General features: G+C 36.9%; 1 protein-coding gene across 1 annotated transcript in view; it reads left to right on the forward strand.

The window, feature by feature from the left end:
* COG5 (component of oligomeric golgi complex 5) overlaps positions 1-20,348 on the forward strand; it is a 182,607-nt gene that overhangs the window by 98,317 nt on the left and 63,942 nt on the right. The window contains exon 8 of the mRNA XM_018068185.2: positions 19,432-19,597. Coding sequence (XP_017923674.1) covers positions 19,432-19,597 — 166 coding nt within the window. The remainder of the gene's footprint in view (positions 1-19,431; positions 19,598-20,348) is intronic.

Here is a 20,348-nt window from a genome sequence, read left to right on the forward strand (position 1 = left end):
TGTTGCTGATGTGAAGGGATTTGTAGTTTTCACACCAAATTAACATTGAATAATGTAGCATGTGTCCAAATTAACATTGAGCGATGTAGCATGTGTGTGTCTTCCTGCTCCAACTTCATGATGGAATCATGTGACTTACACTATTCCTCCTTTAGTTTATCTCCAGTTCTTATTAATGAAAACATATGTGACTCTCAAACAGTTTTGTTTAAGAAAGACTCTGAATTGTGAGTTACTATAGATTTTAAAGTGAAAGGGGAGAATTACATATATGACTCAAGAATCAGTAAATCAGTGTAATTGTAAGTGTGTACATATAATCTCTTACGTAAGTAAAATTGTATAATCTTCAAGAAATAAAGGATGTTTTTGTAGAGGAGATGCAATTTGATTTAAAGAATGAAAAAAAAAGATTAGCTAACCTATCCATTAATTTATCTATTAGGTTGTTGTTTTTATGTGATAGAAAATGTTCATCTTTCATTCCTTGCCATCAGTAACGGGTGCTCGCTGTAGCGTAGGCTTACCCACTCTCCATTGGGGATGGACTCCTGAAAAATGTAATTCTAGTGTTTCAGCAGATAGCAAAGCAATTTTCCCTGTTATAGGCAATGTGACAGAGTGCAGATGCGTGTGAGGACTTCAGATATACAGGGACACACCTGTGTTGTGGAGGACAGACATGCAATGGCAGGATTTTCAGGATTGTCAGCTGGAGGAGGTTCTAGTTTAGCAGCAGCTGACTTTTCTGACCAGGCTATCACTCTGAAAGAAAGAGCTCAGCTGCTTCCTACAGGAGGTTAATTGCCCAATTTTCATTTATTACTGTGGGTATTCTTGTACATTTTCACTGCAAATCATCTTCCTCAGAATAATCAAGATCAATTAAAGCAGTCAGCGATGAAAATCTGAAAACTGGGGGTTATTACAATGATTTGCAGTAATATAGGATATTAGGTAAGGGGTGACGGAAGTCCAAAACTAAACATGTGGATGAAACCACTAGTGAAATGTTCCTTTATCACTTAATGGCCATGTTACTTGGGAGTGTCAGCAATTAGATGTTAGGCTAATCATGAGTTAGTACAGCACCTGTAATTTTGGAACATGTCTTGAAGGGTAAAAAAATCTTTTAAATACTTCTCTTAGGATTTACAGTCATGTTGCTATGTTAGTATTTCATATTTCTGAAATCAAATGTTTTTCTGAGGTGACAAATTTTTTGGCCTTCTAAATGTATTGACTGAATTTTACTTTTTCTTCTAGCATCTTCGTTAAAATACATTAAATATAATATAAAAATGGTAATGTATCGCAGGAATGTGGAATACAAGAAGACAACTAGCGTACCACCTAACAGTTCAATGATTTAACTGTTGTTCCTAGAACTTCTGAGCTACCGCATTTAATCCTTAAAAGGAAAATTTTAGAGACTGTCTAGTTTGGATTTCAAAAAACGAATTGGATGCTAGAAGACTTATTCTCTTCTGGAAAAGGGAAATACTTTTCTGATAATTTTCCTGGAGTGTTCAGTAGAGAATATTCTTCCACAGAATATTCCACCTCAGTGTAATTCTTTGAGTTGCAGATTTTAAGCAGCTGATATCTGTGCTTAGGATGATATGCTCTACTGGCAATTCACCTTTTGTCTGTGAGCCACATGTAGCCCCTCAGGACAGTGGACCCAATCTGGTATCTGTTTCTGAGAATTCACTGTATGCCAGGCCATGCGGTGATGGCAGCTGCTTCCTATGGCTCATGTCTTTCATAGTGCTCCCCCAGTATATTCCTGTGTGGAGGCCTTTTCTTTATGTTGTGTATATGAACACAGACCCACACTCACATACTTTCTTGGTGTCCTAGAAATACCTGATAATGTGCATGTGCTGAGTCTACCTCATAATCAGCACAGGTTTCTCAAAGTGAGTCCTGTCAGACCAGCTTTCTTTCCCTCTGTTTATGAGTGATTGGTTTAGTGTATGGAGGTGTGAAAGGTGGGGTCTGATATTTTGTCTGTAATACTTTTACCTGTGGCATTTTCAAATTCAGACTGAGGAAGGATAAAAATCTGGATGAGACTGCTGCAAGATCAGTGCAGAACAGTTTGGAAAACCGTACACCATGTTGATCCTGTTCCAAAATGGAAGAATGTATCAAGTGAAGTTCTGCAAGGATTTGCCCCAGGGCTGGCACTATGTAGTTCTTGCATTAATGGTCTGGATGATGGAATACAGAATATACTTATTAAATTTGCAGGCTGCACCTGTCTAAGAAGGATTAAGAGGTCTTGTAAGGACAGAGTTAGAATGATCTTGAGAAGTTGATTTGAAAACGTAAGGTGCTATTGAAAAGGAAAAAGTGTAAGGTACTGTATGAGGAAAAAGAAAAAGGGAAGAAAAGCATGGCTGTTTAGCAGAAACAACTGTGTGAATAGTAGATCTTCAGAAGAGGATTTTGAGGTTATAGTGGATTATACAAGCTGAATATCAGCCATGTCATGCAGATACAAAGGAGAAAAATATTGTACTGGGAGGTGTAAACAGAAGTATACATGGAGTAATGCCCGTGCTCTACTCATGTATCGTGACCCTTGTACTCTGCTTGGTCCTGTGAGTTTTAGTAGTTAATTCAACATGTCAAGGGGGATGTGGATTATCCTGAGGGAGTCAAGTGGGGAACAATGAAAACTAGACTTATGAATAACAGTGTGGGTAAATTTCTGCTTGATGTTTTATATTTTTATCTGTAGAGGAGAGTAAGCTTGAGCTACTTCCAAAGATCTTTCTAATCTGTGTGGTAAATTTAGTAGCTTATTGATGACATGGTGCCCTGGAACTGACACCAGCACCCTGATTGCAGTGGGTGCACACATAAGAGAGAGTTCAGCTGAATGTACCTCCGGACCAGCAAGTGTCACATCTCTGACACACATAACACTAGTAGTGTGTGTGCGCTGTAGTCTCCTCATAGAGTAGGGAATGTGGCCTATGGCCTTTGTCTATATCTGCACAAAGACAAGGGGCTTCTCCAGCCAGAAAGGCTGGGCATCCCTGTGTTTGCTTTATGATTTACAGTTGACAAGACACTTGTATTTTTAATGGATTTGAAATTTCACTACTGAAAAATGTTTGCTGCTATAAACAAAGCAAATCACCTTGTTGACAATTTAATACTGTATTTCACACACTGATGTTATTTCACTCACTGATAAGTTTGTAAATCTGTTGACATACCACTTGATGGGGTTGAAGGGCATTCAATACCAGCAGTTTGCTCTCTCGTGTATATAGACCAGCAACATGCTTTGAAAGTGAAGGAAAAAAAAAAGGGGGGAATCATTGTCGTTTGTCAGAATGATGGAAATCTGAATGATTTTAGATAAAAGGTACCTGGAGCCCTCTTATCTGCGAAGTGGCTGGATGTGATAAACAAACCCCAAAAGAAACCAATAATGTTTATTATTAAATACAAGATGAAGAAACTTTTAAAAATAACTAATAACTAATAAAATTGGCTGAATAAAAAAATGTGTCAGGTTTGAAATTAGGAAAATAAAAATGTTAAAATAATTGCTGATTGGACTGGCAAAATGGGTATTATGTTTTTAAGTAGAGCAGGGAGATATTTTGGGTCTTGGAAAAAAAGAGTGGTGTCTGAGAAAAGAAAGCTCCAATGATGAGTGCTGTAGAGATCCAAGCTTGAATACTGTATTGTCCCAAGTAAAAGTGTATATTTCAATGATACTAGGCATTTAGAAATATATGTAAATCTGTGTGCTTAAACTATCAGTTGATATTTACTAAAGCTTTTAAATTAGAGCATGAGGTTGAAATGCAGTGCATATGTTTGTAGTTTGCTGGGACTCTATACGTGTCCCAGCAAATGTTTTGCACATGATGTCAGGAATAATCAGAGAAACTCTGTTGGTCTTTTGAGGGGTAGTGTTCTTTTAAGATACTGCACATAATCTGAAAGGATCCAGTCAGGAATTTCTCTCAAAATATTTATGCTGTACTCACCACACCCACTCGCTTAATATAAGATTGCGTTGAAAAGGTTGTATGCAGATGTAGAGATAATAGAGTCATGTAAAGAAAGGGTATACTAGAGCTCACATCTTAGGAACTTAAATGCATGTTGTGGATAGATAATTTTGTGTAGGTAGTTAACACATGTAACCTAACAGGTTCCACTTCCTATATTGGAGGTTGTTTCTTGAAAATGAGTTATACTGGAGATCACTGAAGATGGACATGGTAATTCTGTAGGTTGAGTGAAGCTGCAGAACTTTAGCAGTAAGGCATAATGTAAATTTATACATAAAAACCTCAGTGCACTTCAGAACTTAGCGCTTCCATTAACAGAGCATCATACTGTATTAATAAACTGAAGGGGACAGTAAACAGTTTGCTTCAGTTGTCGGTTCCCCACATCTCTCCCTTCCATCACCTTTTCTCCACTGGTGATACTGTAATTATTTTTAAACTGTAATTGTATGGTTTTGATTAAATTGTTTAGTGTGTGACATTATTAAAAATGTGTATAATATACTGGTGATCCACTTGAACACAGATAAAGCACAGTATTGCATATTGAAGATCTGTTTCTGGGAATTCCTCTGGACTTCTATTAAAAAAAAATTAGTGAACTTCAGTCATCAGACATTCTGGCACTAGTCCATGACTTAAATGGCATTTTAATCGCTATTCAGGATGTCAGAAAATGAAGACAACTTTTTTATATTTAACTTGGTAATTAGAGGTAGTAAATTATGTATGGATAACGTAAAAGCTAAAATGTTAATTTAATTTTCTCCAAAAGTGAGTATCTGATATCACATAAAACTTATCTAATGTCTAAAAGAGACCTTGTGCATAGGTCTATGTATCTTTTAATATCTTTACTTTTTGTCAGTCCACGTGGCTTTATTTACTGGTACATAACTAGAAAAATACAGTTTTTAGCTGACATGCTCAGCTGTCATCTTTTGTTTAGTCCTTGTGTAAGCTGTTACAAATGGGTGCATGTTTTGTAATGGATCAGTTAATTCAAAGATAGTACTAAATTGCAATATTTAAGTCAATAAACATCTCGTTTGATCATGTATGTTGGCCAGGTTTCTCACAGAAGGAAACCAGCTTCCAAGACTGAAAAACCTTTATGCATGTTCCAGAAATTCCCTGTGCCAAGTTTCATATTTACTGCATAATGTTTCCAGGTGTACATGGCAAAATGGAGCTGCTCTTCTCTGGTATTCTGGATTTTCTGATTTGAGCTGAGAGACTGGCATTTTTCAGTAAAAGTTTACCTGAATTTGATCTGTCCCTCTACATTAGATAACTCGATAATCCACATTACCAGAATTCCTTACCGTTCCTGTTGCTGTTGTCCCTTTAGCACCTTGTGACAGAAGTGAAGTAGCAACATCTGAGTTTTGCAGGTAAAGAATAGAAGCCCAGAGAGAGAGATCATGCACTCCACTTAAAAAGCTCCCAGATCTTGCCATGCACAGTAAGGATTGTGGCAGTAGGGAGTGTGGTGTGAGGCTATAGGAGTGGGGTTTGCAGTACCATTTCAGTCTTCTGTGTGAGTTAAGTGAGCTGAATTATGCACTCGGTGAGTTAAGCACCAGAGAATGAGATTTGCAGCGAGAATGTCAGTATAACAGAACTGAACCTCAGCACACATTTGCAGCTCTTCTAGGGGTGGTTTTGCTGGGATTCACCAGCCACTGCCTTTCCTGAGCATAAGTACCTGGGGCTTCCTTTTAGGCCTGGGTGACTGCTTGTTTGACTGCACAAGTGAGGAAAACAATGAAAGTGCTGGTGAAGAAGTGTTAAAGCACTTTTTCAGGAAGTGGGAACAAAGGCCAGGGTCACCCTAAACCTGAAGGGCTTTGCCTTATGTCTCGTTTGGCAGGGAGTGAGGTGCCCTTGAACATCAGGCAGAGCTGGGGTGCTCGCACACTGCTGTGGCTGCCAAAGGGCTTGGGTCTAGGGCATGGCCCTAGGTGATCTTACATGCTTATCATTTACTCGTGCAGACAAGATAATTCATTTGTGCTTAGAGGTTGGATCTGTTTAATAAAGATGGTGTACACCCAAGGGATGTGATATTCATGTGGCAAAGGGAGGAATAACTGTAGTCCAATCCGGGCAGTGTAGTTGGGAAGTGTTCGGCTCATTTTGTGAGTTTAGGCCTCAGTGACTTGCTGAAAATCACATCTTATATGGCTGAGTCTAAACTCTAGTAAATGGATTTCTTTTTCCTCCCTATAACTTAAAAACAGACTTAAACTATTGAAAAAAGTGCTATTTCACAGACTGTTCATTAATTGTGCTGCTATAACTTTTTACCCAGGAATTCACATGGTTGATTGATGGTTGATGTTAAAAATAAGCATGCCCATACTCTGGTGATTTAAACCTGCAAAGAGGGAAGGGACAGCAAACAGCATCTTTTAGTATCGCTTCCTTTCTGCTACTGCTCTGGCTGTGATGCAGAAGCAATTTAGTTAGGCATTCCCCTCGTCCCTGCTTTCTTTTTTTTAATTTCCCCTTTTTTTGCTACTCAAAGTTATTTTTTAAAATAGGAATAGAGAAGGCAGAAGCAGTGATTGCTGCAAGAAAGTACTATGGAAACCTGTCACGACAGCAGTTTCGAATGAAAGTGAATATTCAACTGTTTAAAAAGTCCAAGTATTTGTCAGATTCTAGTGTCTCCTCCACAGGCAGAGTTGAAGATGAAGGAAGTGCATAAAGCAGTGTTGAGAAGAAAATACATATTCTCGCCTTTCACTGGGGGGAAATGCATTTCTGGGCTCAGCTTTGCTGTTGTATATCCTGCAATAGACTTCTTACCTGGGACCTAAAACTGCTCAGTTGTGTAATGTGTTATAATGCTCTAGTAGTGATATTGCCCTTTATGGTTGGTGAGACACGTTTGCTACAAAATCTAGCTTGTAAGTGTTTCCAGCTGTTTTGTTGATTGGTTTGGGGTTTTTTTAAAGTAGACATAGACAGAGGAATTATTCAAAAAGCTCAAGAGAAGGTGGTGCATAGAGCAATAACTAAATAAATATAGCATACATTTCAGTTCTGGATGGTTATATGTATTTTCCAGATGAAAAATGCAAAGCATGATGTGAATGTATTAGATCCCAAGTCAGTTGATATTTGTTCTCTGTGCCCTTGGTAAAGAAAACACCATCAAATATGCTTCATTGCTGTTAGTATAGCATGCAGAAGGTAAAAAATGACACAAATATGGTACTGCTAGTGATGTTATGATTGATAGATTGGCTTTGGTCTGTTTCAGCACTATGCTGATGCATAATAGTGTAGATCTATCTATATGTATTATGAACATTATTGTTTCTGAATTCAAATAAATGTTTGGAATGCCAGTGATTAGTCACTTAAATATGACACTTCCTGGGGATATTCCAAAAATGTAAATTCAAATACCCAAATATTTCATCTTCCTGTGGCCACTGAAGTTTCTGGGCATATTTTGTAGTGTTCGGTCATCATGTTCGTTGCTGCTAGAAGTATTAGAAAGCAATATCTAATAAATAGAGAATACATAAGGAAGATTTATCTTTTTAAAAAATTTTAAAAATACTGCTATTCTTCAAGGATTATTAAGATAAAAAAAGACTTGTTGGTGGAGAAGTCATTCCGAACTAGTAGATTAATCTTTTATACTGTGTAAATTTAGGAAAATAGAGGCTTTCTTTTAAAATTAACAGGGGTTTTATTTTCACATTTTGACTTCAACTTTTTACTGCTGAGTTATAAAGCCTTGACAATAAGAGACATGGTGATAGGCTCTTTTGTCCTGTGAGATCCTGATCTTTCAGATTTTGATGAGTCTGTGCCATTTATTAAAAGTAATATACTGAATTAGAAACAGATTATGGGATTGTGCAGACTTTCTCTGCTTTCAGCTGTGATATAGAAAGCTTTGTATCACTTTGCCATTGTGCACTTGCCCTATATAGAGGTAATTTAGGAAGCCTAATGCAATTGATGTCCAATTGTGACATGGTAAAAGGAAGATTCTTCACTGCTCCTAGCCTGTGTAAATGGTTAATCAAAGTGGATTGACAGATTATGTGTCTGGGTTTTTTTCTTTCTCTCTTTTTTTTTCTGTGTAGGTGTTTGTGACTCATAAATGCAGAATTAGACCGAAAATCTGTGACTGGATAATGGAGTATTTGCAAGCACTTTATTGCACTTTTCAGTGCAGCACAACAAATAGCCTTCACTTTCCAGTGTTTATTTGTAAGGATTTATTATTGTGTGGCCCTACTAATCTCATAATTTCTGCTCCTGTTTTTATGATAGTGCAAGAAAGTGGTTTATAAATAGTTTCTATAAATGGGTATTCCTGAAAATGTGTCTGATCTGAACAATATTTTTATATAACTGTCTTTTATGGTAAAGTAATAGGTGAAAATTGAGAAGTCATTAATGTTTTATATCCCTTCACTCTACTATGAATCATCACTTAGCTGTTTGCCAAAATCTTTGTGTTCTGTTTAGTGACAATTTTATATGAGGATCGGCTGGATAATTTTTAAATTCACTCCTGGTCCTTTTCTTTGAAGATTCATAACAATTAATTTTGCCAGTTGTCAACCAAACATGAAAATGTAATCTTCAGTTGTAGATGATGTTTTAAATACGTATTAACTTAGAGTTAGATAATGCTTTTTGAAGAATTCGGATAGTGTCACTGGTCAAAAATTTTAGATACTAAATAAGTTCTAAGAAATTAGGAGCTATGCAGTGTGTGTATGTGAGGGGAAAGAAAAAGAACACTTTAGAAAGCTATTAAAAATGACCTTGTGTTTTAGATCTCCCCATTAAGACTAGTTTGGTTTGATACCAATTTGTAAATGTCATTTGTGATCACTAAAAATTAGTCCTCATAGAATATCCATCATGAAAACACGGGAATGTTTAATATGTTCAGCTTTCTTTGCAGACAGAAATTATTTCAAATTAGAGGCTTCTGCATAGTCTGCTTCTGTGTTCTGGTTGTCTATCTGTTTAGGTGGTTTCTCTGGCCTGGAAATATGTCAACCATTATGTCTTGGACAGCTCTGACCACACTGAGAAACTAAAACCGCAGTAAAACTAGATAATACCTACAAGGGCAAGAATGTATCTGATTCTAATACTTTACGGTAATTAATGCAAATATGATAATTGATTCATCTATTTATTTGCAGAGAGACATGGGTCACTGCTATGAACTGCTCAGCTGTTAAAGGCTTTGTAAATAAAATATGCTGTGGGGGTAGAATGGAGGACATTGGGAACAGTCTGTGTCAGTACGGAAGCTGGAAACTAAATTTCGGGGTTGAAGGTAACTCCAAAGAGGAAGATGAATGAAAGGAGCTGCTATGAGAACAGGACTGCAGAAAGGCTGGAGGATGGACTCAGAGATGGATAAGGTGGAGCTGTGAAATAAGGAAGTGATGTTTGCTTTGTTACAGATGAAGAAAGGCAGGCTAAGATTAGATCTTGTTGAAAATAGTTAAGATTGGAATGAGACCCATGAAGGTTTTTCTTTATCAGATATAGCAGTGTTTTAATTACGTGTGTCGAGTCATTAAAGAATGAGATTAAATAAGATAGTCTTCTTCCAAAATCTTTGTTCATTCGATGTTTTATACTAAATTGATTAAAATATTTCTGATTTGGTTTAAATAGTCAAAGGTAAAAAGTGTGTATGAAATTCTGCTAAATTCCAGGGATGCAGCTGAGCAGAGACTGATCTTGGCTTTGGCTGGGTCTCTGTATAATCCATCCCAGTCTTTTTAATTGGTACTTTTGTGTATCTGTCTCTCTTCAAAACTGAAGCTACTCTGAGGTTCTTTTTCTCCAGATAAGATAGGATGTTATTGTTAAACGCCTCTCCCAGACTGTAATTTTATTTGTGGTTTGTACTGTTGGCTGTTGATTGTTAACAGGTTCTGCAGTAATGCAATTAGATGATCCAAGAAGAACATACAGAGCATTAATAAGCCACATCTGCATAGAACAGAGTGAAAAATATGATCGACTAGCCATGATACTCATCTAAATAAGATAATATAATTCATTTTGCCTCTTTCTCAAGTTAAAAATCTACTTTGTCTTAATCTTCTTGGGAAAAAAAACGGTGTTTCATTGTATTCTTGATCTGCTGCTCTATGCCACATGAAATTCTGCATTATTGTACATTTGGAGGTGTTCTTATGGTAAAATAGATTTAAACCTTTGGGTTAGCTTGAAGTGGCATACAGAACTGAACAGAATGTTGCATTAGAAAGGAGAAATCTTGCATCAAAATGATGCAGTTCTTAGATGATGAATGATGTCCTCTGTGTGGAAGAAGAGGTGCACTTAACTGCTTTTTCTTCTCCTCTTTTACCTCTCTTCTGTCCTTCTGCAGGTAGCACCTCCAATAAATTCCTATTTGTGTGAAGGTTTCAAAATGCATTACTGGCTGATAACTGAAGTGAGGGGTGGGGACTTGCCTTTTTTCACTAATAGAACTGGATCCCAGTGCATGTGCGAGCTGCAGGCAAAGCTACGTGCAGTATTTCTTTTTCTTTAGATGACTTCAGATTTTTTTCCTTCATAGTAAAGTTTTTGCATAATAAGCATTGCCCATTTGTTTTCCAAGAGACTGACCATTTATTTTTAAAAAAATACTAGAATTATAAAATGTATTTATTTAAATGTAGAATCTGGAGCAAAAAGAGGCCAATCTTGTCATGCTTCTCCCAGTGGACAAATTTACAAGAGGACCTGGAAGACTGATATTGCTGTCAGGGCATGAGTAACACTACCAGCACTGAAGAAGTGTTTGGTGTGTATACATGTGCTTACTCTTTTTCAAGCTGGCCTTAGTGAAACTCAATGAAAATGACTGCACAAGTCCATTGTTGCATTTTCCTGGAGTGAGAAGAACTAGGAAGGGAAAATGGAGCAGAAAGAATGTTTTCTAGCTCGTTCCTGAGCAGCCAATCTCATAAACCCTCCTTTGAGCAAGCAGGTGGATTAGTTCATCTCCAGAGGTCCCTGCCAACCTCAACTATTCTGTGGTGCTGCAGTTCTTCACCAAATTACCTTCAGACTGTCTTGTAGGTGGGTGATACAATGAATTTGATCTTTGTATTAAGAAGAAAAAAAATGTTTTGAAATGTGATCCAACAGCAAATCTGACCTTGATGGAGGTCTGTCTGTAACTGACTACGAAAATATTGACTGAAAAGAATTTAAAATAAAATAACTTCTTAGAGTTCATTCCTTTTAAATACTTGAGGGCACTTCAGGGCTGTTGACAATATATGCACAGATTCCAGATATGAGATGTTGTCGTTTGCATAGGTAATTATTATCTTGTTGCAAAGACTTGCAGTAGACCAAGAAAACTCAGATGGGTTTTTGTAAATATTTAAATCATTCAGAGCATACCATTTAGGATATTCTGTTTGAAATTTTGGGGTTTTTTTGTAAACAGAGAAAAAAAATGTTATAACCCTTCAGTAGCTAAGTCCTAATGTTAATTGTTAAGACTGAGTTAAAAGTAAAACCTGACATTTCTGTTTTGTAATGTCTTTGTTCAACCAGCTAATGGAGTGAAAATGTACATAATGATGATGTGAGGTAGGAGAAAACATCTGGTCACAAGCTTCTGTCCAAATATCAGAATTAGTAATGAGATTTTGTGTCCTTATACTTCTGTTCTTCAGTGATGGGACTTGAATCGGCAGGTGCAAGTTGAGATTGCACAAGGACAGGAGAGGTGCTGCAACTTTGTCTTCTTTCTGCTCTCTAACCTTCATCAGAAAGGGACAACTGTGTTTCTAATAGAGAAGCCACATCTGTTCACATATGTGAACTGGTTCATTATCAATAAGGGCTTTAGAGATTGGTCAAGTTGTGTAAGAGGTGAGAGAAACATTTTAAGAAGCCTGATTTGTCTCTAACACCCGCATTTCCTTGTTGCCTGTTAGTTTTTATAATTTTGTATCATTTCTACTCTGAGTTTATACTCTTCCTACACTCAAATATAACATTGTAGGACAAAATTTGTAATTGTTATGGGCTAGTTGATCTAGCTGATCTGCCCTCAGAGGTGCCAGATACTTTCTTTGAATTTGCTGTCACATTGATAGCCTAAGGCTTGGTAAACTTTGGAACACTGCTTGATGTTTCATGAGATAATTCTTTACAACAGTTCCTGATGCCTTTCTGTTCCATTAGCTCTTAGCCATCTGTTGCTTTGATTACACTATTATAGTGAATAAGTGTTTTGGCAAGCTATTTAGCTGTGTTGAAAAATCTTGTTTCTTTGCTTTCTAGTATTTTATTGCTACTGTTTCTTTTTTTTTCCCCCTCAACCTTTGTAGTGCAACGTTTCTTGCTATTTACTTCTTGCTATTCTAAGAAACAAAAGGCTGACCTAATTTGAGGACATGATTAGGTTTATAACTGTGCTTTATTGCTATTTTCCTTTCATGTGAAAGTCCTTCTACCAGAAGAAGTTGTGTGTTCCAAACATGGGCTCACAGAAGGTAGATATTATAACCTAACCATATTTAAATATTTAGCTTTGGGACTCTTGCCTCTTAAGGCTTAAAATGTGCTTTTCTAGTCTAGCAAATGTGTTACGTCAGTATTACCTATTACATTTCTGTAGAAAATCATAATATCTTAACCTCTCATTCCTCCCAAAACTGCAAAGGCCAAAACAGGAAGAACTGGAATATCATTAGAAGGAAGCCTGTATTCTCTGGCTTTACATTGTCAATTTGACCTTTTCATTTATTGCTCAGATTTTAGAGATGAACAGAGTAAAAGACAGATGGGATGATAATGAACACAGAGATGTGCTTCCCTAAGTAGGCTCATTTTCAGGAGTAGTGATATACCAATTAATTTTTTTGAGGCATGGACTTTTGGAAATGAAATAAAATACTGTTTTTACACTGCAGCTGAATTTCATTGCCATTTAATTTCTACTTTTAGATTTTTGTTACTTTTTCTTGAAATTAAAATAGCTGAGCGATATCTCAAAGCAAGAATTCCAACAATTCTTAGTAAATTATTAGTTCTACTCAGTAGGTCATTTTGTCTTGACTGTGACTGAGGTGGCCAAATTTTCTTCACTGCTTACCTACCTGCTTGAGCTCTTTAAATTGAACTGCAGCTTTTTGTGGAGTAACTTCTTATTCTTTCACTTTTGATATCTGTAAGAAATGACTAAGAACTACTTGTAATTGGTAGCTTCAAGTGCTTACAAACCTTTCTCAATCCCTTGATCTTCAAGTAGTACTAGTCATTATTTATGGGAAAATTATTTGAAGAAGGCAGCGTGTTGTAATGGTAGCAAGACAGGGAGAAGGGACAAATACTATAAAGCAAGATCTGACTGGGAATTTTCGGTCTCATAAAGGAGTCTCTTTTGGACCTTGTAAAGCTCTACTGTGTTGGAAATAGCAACTGCTCTCTCATACAAACAAAATGAACTGTGTGAAGTCAACTTAGAAAAGTAACCGAAATAGTTCCCAATATAGCAAATCTTCTATCAAATGAAAGTAGTTAATTTTAAGTGCCAGTCAAAGATACTCAGAAGTATAATCTGGAAACTGTTTTACTCTGGAAAGACTGCAATAGCCTTTTGTATTCCCTGTCAGAGAATATACATTAATTTATCAGCTGGTTATTTCAATCTCTGTCCTGTTCTAGGGTTACTGTGTTTTAATGCAGATTATTTCTTGATGGCAAGGGAATGTTGTGGTATTTCTTGCTTGCCATGTTGTCAGACCACTCTGTTTAAGTGATTCCTGGACTAATTAGTAATTATGGATCTTCCTTCAGCTAAGCAACATATTCTTTTTGTGGTGTGTTACACTTTTACTGCTTGTGTATGGGACATGGTAAACGTTTTACTATATGAGAGGTAAGGATGTGGCAGCACACTAAAATCACAACTGTTGAGTAGTATATATACATACATACATATGCATAGGTGTGTGTGTGTGTGTGTATAGTGAAAATTTTAATTTCAATTCCTGCCACAGCCTTTCCTGAACAGGGTCATCAGTTCTCTGCAGAATGATATTCAGTCAGAGTCACTGTTCTGATTTTAATAAGCAAAATAGAAATGTTCTTGTGTACACTGGTAGCTATGGAACATAATTTCTAAGTGAGGAACTAGTCTGAGTGTGACTTCTCTGTATGCAGTCCTTCCAAACTGTAATGTGAAAGAGCATTTCCTTGGAGAGCTGTTCTGATTATTGGTAGTTGAGGTACTTGTGAAATTTAACTACATGAAAGTTAACAATTAGTTACATTTGTAACACTACTTCTTCATGAAAGTTGTAGTAATTGTCACAGATAGTATTGACTGTAAATATTTTTGCCAATTAAGACATCTTCATTTGAGAGGGAGGTTGATAGTCCGCAGAGGTGAAAATCCTCAGGCATGGGATCTTAGGGACAGATTTGCACTGGATAAAGAAATAATGATGCGAAGTTCCCTGAGACAGAACTGGGTGGAGAAGAAAGATCCACATGGTGAGTCTGATACCCTGAGAAGGTGGAGTGTGAATTTGGGAGCTGTGTTTGTAGCACTGGAGCCAATCAGTTTTACCTGTCATTCAAGTTTCTTGGTTTTAGTTTGACCTTATGCTAGGAATCTTCCTCTCCCCAAATTAGCTCAGTGTCATTACCACACTCCCTTGTGAGGACCAGGCTTTGCTCATCCAAGCTGTGTTTCTAATGATGAAAAAGAATCTTGCTTTTTTTAGCCATGCTTTCGTGAGTTTGTTCTGATAACACTAGTGGCAATTGTAAAATAAAAGATTGCAATCTTAGACATTATACAATAGTTGCAATATTGGCAGTTGATGGAAAAAAAATTACTTGGTTCCCTCCTAGGAGGTATTTTCAAATTAGAATTGTGGTATGTATTTATTTAAATCTCTAATTACGTTTCTATTTAGTCTTCACAGGGTTATTATCTTTGTGGGAAAGGAAGTGATCAAAAGGGGTTCTGCTGTGCAGAATGACTGTAACTGTCATGCTGGCCTGGACAGCATCTTCTGGGTTATTGAGTCTGGTCGCCTGCTTTTGAAAACAGCCACGTGATATAATTGTGAAAAACACACATTTGTACTAATGACTGCATGACACTTATTCTTCTGCTTGTCTGTGATTGTCTAAAGAACCAAATGGGATGAGATGGGATAAAATGAATCAAAAATTATGTTAATAAAATGAACAGTTCTCATTGATAGGGAAAATGAGCAAATGTATCTGGTATGAACATCTCTTCAGAGTTGCTGCTGAATGAGTATCTTTATGTTTTGCTAAAACATAAATTGAAGTACCCAGGCCTTTTTTTCAAGTGGTGGCTGATACCACCCTTGTGACCAAGCTATTTAATGTATTCCCTGACGGATGCTGAGAAACCTTGAGGTTTTAAAATATTTGAGAGAGTTTTTCATGGTAGAACTAGCTTTTGAGCAAGTTGATTTTTCTTTTATTTCCTTCATATGTTGAACTGATGATTCACTGAGCCTTCTTAAGCTCTTAAAATTGTGGAATTCAGTTTCAATGTATCTGTAACATATTATGTTATGACATGCCAGATGGAGAAGTGCTTTGAGTGGAGAAGGGTATTATTGGTGGACTTAACGCTATCACTCCTTAACTCCCTGATTCATTATGATTTTTGCAATCTGAGGATCACTGTTGTTAATCTTTGAGTAGTTAGTGTTGTAGGCTTACAGTTTGTGGGGTCATTGTTTTATTTCACTTGTGTATGGTTGTGTGTATGCACTTTATATTATGCTCTGTTGCTAACATATTACTAAATGCTGTTCTGTTTTTCTTTGCCCTCTGCTCTCTTGATTGCCATAGCTTAAAATTTATAGCATATGTACAAATTTTTTTACTATACTAATTTGTTGTGTAAAAGGGTTTTTTGTTGTAAGATACAACCTTGTGAGAAGCAGAAATGAGTCTTGCTGTTGCTCTAACTATCCATACATTTTTACAAAGTAGAACCAATCTGCTTTGTGTTTGGTAAAAACTACTACTTCTGAGTCTTTATTTATAAAATAAGACACTTAAAGCAAAAAGTAATATAGGATTTTATGGACAGAAATTCTAAGGAGAACACTAAGGAGTGCTAAGTGTAGTTGCCCGCAGTGGCAGACAACTTAGTTATGAAATACTGCTGATGAACTCATTAAGTTCCATTTCAAAAATAGTTATATTATTTTCCCTATTGTTCCTGTTGGATGGCTGTTCTGAATATTATTCTCTGATGTGATTCCATTTTTCATTGTAAATCACTGTTGTAGTCAGTTCTTTTTAACTCTGAATGCATGCTTTCCATTTGATAAAAATTGTGTCAGTCCTCTGAATTTCAGAACTGTTTAGCTTTAAGCTTTGTCAAATAGAAGGAAAATATTAGGGACAAATTCTTATCAATAAAATCTGTTGGTAGTGGCAAATTCTGTAATACTAGTTCACAACTTTTTGTACAGTGTGTATTAATGATAAACAGTTTAATTTTAAGGTGTGTATGCAAGCATGAAAATACAATAATTTGTTTCCTTCCTGCTCTTCAATGTTCTCTTTTCACATAAATTTTTTTCCCAAGAGATGCTTCATTTTTTTTTAGCATATTGTCTAAACCTAGAAACTAGCTGTGCATAAAAATTGCCATTCTCTGAGGATTAGTCTTAAACCAGCAATGGACTGTTACATAGCCTGTACAGGGCATATAAATCAAAAACCGTTTTTTGAGGTGAGAAAACTACTATATATGAAACAAAAAAAAAGACACTTTGCTGTACATTGTCAGGAATTTGATGTATCTCTAGTTCCTGTTATGCAAGGTGAATACGTGAGCTAGAATCCCTCTGTCTGTGGCCATGTCCACAATTTAAAGCAAATAAGAAATAGGTCTCCTGCGTAATCTTTGTTCCATTCTGATTTTGGTACTAGATTTGGAAGACACTTTGAGTGAATAACAGGTTTCCTATAATGATGTGTTTTGGTTTGACAGCCTTTGGCTAAAACCAGTTCTTTTGAAATGTCGTTCAGGCTCTGTCAGAGCATGGTTTTGTACCTTTCCTGACACAGCAGTAGCTGCAGAGTTAGTTTGCTAAACTATGATATGGGACCTCTGAGATTTGTCTTTTGCTTGCAATAATTTGTGCCCGTACTGCCTGTTTGACAGGAAAATAAATATGTGGCCATTGATTATTCAAGACTGGATAGTGCCCAGCTCACCCTTTGATGCTGTTCTGCATTTTTTTTTTGTTATTTTATATATGAACATTAGAGCCTGACTGAAATCTGGTTGAATGCTTTCTCTTACTGGAGTAGTAAGGTATTGATTTTGTATTACTGACTCTCTACCTGGTTTTATAATTTTGTAAATATTCTGTAAAAATTAGAACAATTTAGAAAAGGCTGATAAATGAGGTGTGTCTTTTCTGTGTTCGATTTCTTCCTTTCAGTTTCATTCTCATTCTTCCTTCCAGAGTCTTTTCATTCTATTCCCCGTCCTCTTCCCATTTATATTTTCTTTCTCTTGTTCATTCTGTCCCCAAGTTCCCTCCTTGCATTATACTACTCTTCATTTTCTGACATCCCATTAATCTTCCAGTCTTTATGGCTTACTTTCCCACCTCCACAAGCACACCCACAGGATGCTTAGAAATTTTACAGCATACCCAGTTGTCAAAAAACTAAACCTACAAGTCCCAGACCCGTAATACTATGCTGGGAATGCTCATTAACTCCCACACTGTTTGGAAAAAGAAACCAGTACAGTTAGTATAAGGTCTGCAAACCATAATACATGCCTAATATTCCACTAAACCTGGAAATTCCTCACTGGAGCTGGGGAAGAAGATGGGATCTGGCTTTTTTGCTTCAACTGTGCTTCTGATTTTTTCCAGAAACCCTAGAAAGAGTGACATGAACGTGTAGTTATAGTGGTGTGACCTCTGAAACATTAGGTTTGAGGAGAACACATTGTTCACCAACGGATCAGGAAACCTGTTGCAGTAGGTGGATGTACCAGCCAGTGTATCCTCAGCACAGAAGCTGCATTGTGTCTTTACTGCCCTGGTTTCAGTGCAAATTGGAAGGTAGATGGTCACACCCTCTTTCTTTGACTCAGAAGTGTGTGTCTGAGAAAAACTTTGACCTGGAGAAGATGAAGCAGAGTTGTGTTGGTTCTGCAGCAGACCCTTTCAATGTTAGTGGCTCTACTGCTGCAGCCACAAGCAGGAAGAAAGCAGTGGTGAAAGGTCTCGCTGCCGAAGCTGAAATGGACTTGGTAGTGAGAAGTGCCTGTGGTCTCAGATGCTTCTGTCCAGTCTGGGTGCCAGGATTTCTGTCAGACCATGTTCTTTACTGCTGGCAGAAGTCACTTAAAAAAATGACAAAAGACTGCGTGTGTATGATCAACTGATCGCCCCCTCCAATAATTGCCTGTGTATGCTAATTAAAAAAGCAGTATTCAGTGTATGGATGACAGTGCTTAGTTTTCAAAGGCAATAATTTGAGGCTTTTCTCTTGCTAAATAGCACCCATGCCAGCATTTAGTGTTGCTCAGTAGAATTATCATCAGATTCAATCTTAATCAAAGGTCTCTTAAACAGTGGACTTGAACAGTTTTTGGGTAGTTTTCACTCTCCTGTGTTGATTTTTTGTTTGTTTGTTTGGTTGGTTTGGGTTTTTTTATTATTTTGGTTTTTGTTTTTAGGCTTTGGAAGTAATCACAGTGTTGCTTTGTATTCTTAATTCTGCTGTGAGGAAGATGAAGTTATAATCAGTGTTAGAAATGTAGAGATACAAGCTTAAATTGTGCAGTAGTCAGTAGTAGGGGCTTGGCCTGCTTACTTCTGTTTATCCTTCATTAATACTTCTTTTTAAGTATCACATTTAATTAACTATTCGGTACTTAACTGACAGTACTGTAACAAACTCTGCATGTTAAAACAATATTACTAGCTACACCATAGCTGCACACAGCTGTGCTCTGACCCCAGAATTACTGGATCAATCACTGATAACCCACCTCAGGTTAGGTATTGCCAGCTGTGCCTCCAGTTCCTTTTTTTCCATTTGTTGTATTCAGAGGATAGCACCAAAGAAAGCCAAGTAAAGCATTGCTAAGCAATCAAAGGAAATCAGTCCTCTCCTTTACCCTCTATTCTCTCTTACCGATGCTGGTTACTCTTAAGTAACCAGGATGCTGGTTACTTAAATGAGATGAATTAGCAGAACTGAACTTAAAAGTTGAACTTACGCACTAAAACGATGCCTTGTCATGGATAAAAGCCCCCAGTACTACAGTTAAAGATAACAGTTATGTTTTGATATGTTCTTTTTCCAGAATCCTACTCAAGTGGGAACTGCTCTTCAGGTTTTCCATAACCTTGGGACTTTGAAGGATACCATTGCTAATGTGGTGGATGGATACTGTGCAGTTCTGGAGGAGAACATAAAAAGTGCTTTGGATATCAAAGTATTGACCCAACCATCTCAAACTGTTACAAGAGGTGCGATACTTGTTTTACAGAGAATATCTGATTTTTTTTGACAGGAGTACAGTGTGTTGTCAAATGGAAGAAACTGTCACATCCAAGCCTGTTATAGGAATGTTTCCCTGCTTGCTTTAACCAGTAGAGGGTGGGAGTAGGCATATCTCAGAAATCATCTAATTTGGCTTTGTAAGACAAAATTGGGTCTGTCTGTTATGGGGCTCAGTTTTACCTTTATTCCTCCCTATCTCTCTCTACTAACTTGCCTAGAAAATTGTCCTCATTAGTTTACAACTTTGCAGCATTTTCTTAGCAGTTTCTCATGGAAATTACTTTCTGCTTTCTTCGTATTGGTGGGAGAATCACAGATAGAAATTATTTGCAAGGAGTGGAAGAAGCCTGCAACTACATTGTGATGCTTTTGTCAGATAGAAATTGTTTCAAAGCAGAATATTCAATATGAAGGAATGTTGCACTATTTAACCTTTAGTTCCCAGTTACCTCAGATACCGAAGAATACTGAGGAATTGGGTGGGCAGGCAAATTTGAACTTTGGCAATATGAATATCTAAATTTTTTAAAAAAAAGTTTTGCAACAAGCTGGAGGTCCAAAAATGTAATAAAGAAATGCAGCCTCTCTGAAGGGAAGTGATGGTTTAGAGGCTACATGCCCTCCAGCTGGAATATCTCTTCTTTTAGAGTTGATCTATGCATTTAAGTACTGAGCTGGTAATTACCTGTATTTTTCACAGCTGGTCTGTCTGCCATT

This window comes from Manacus vitellinus, unplaced genomic scaffold (genome assembly GCF_001715985.3).
Source record: "Manacus vitellinus isolate BGI_N305 unplaced genomic scaffold, ASM171598v3 scaffold_13_pilon, whole genome shotgun sequence".
In the NCBI taxonomy this organism is placed as follows: domain Eukaryota; kingdom Metazoa; phylum Chordata; class Aves; order Passeriformes; family Pipridae; genus Manacus; species Manacus vitellinus.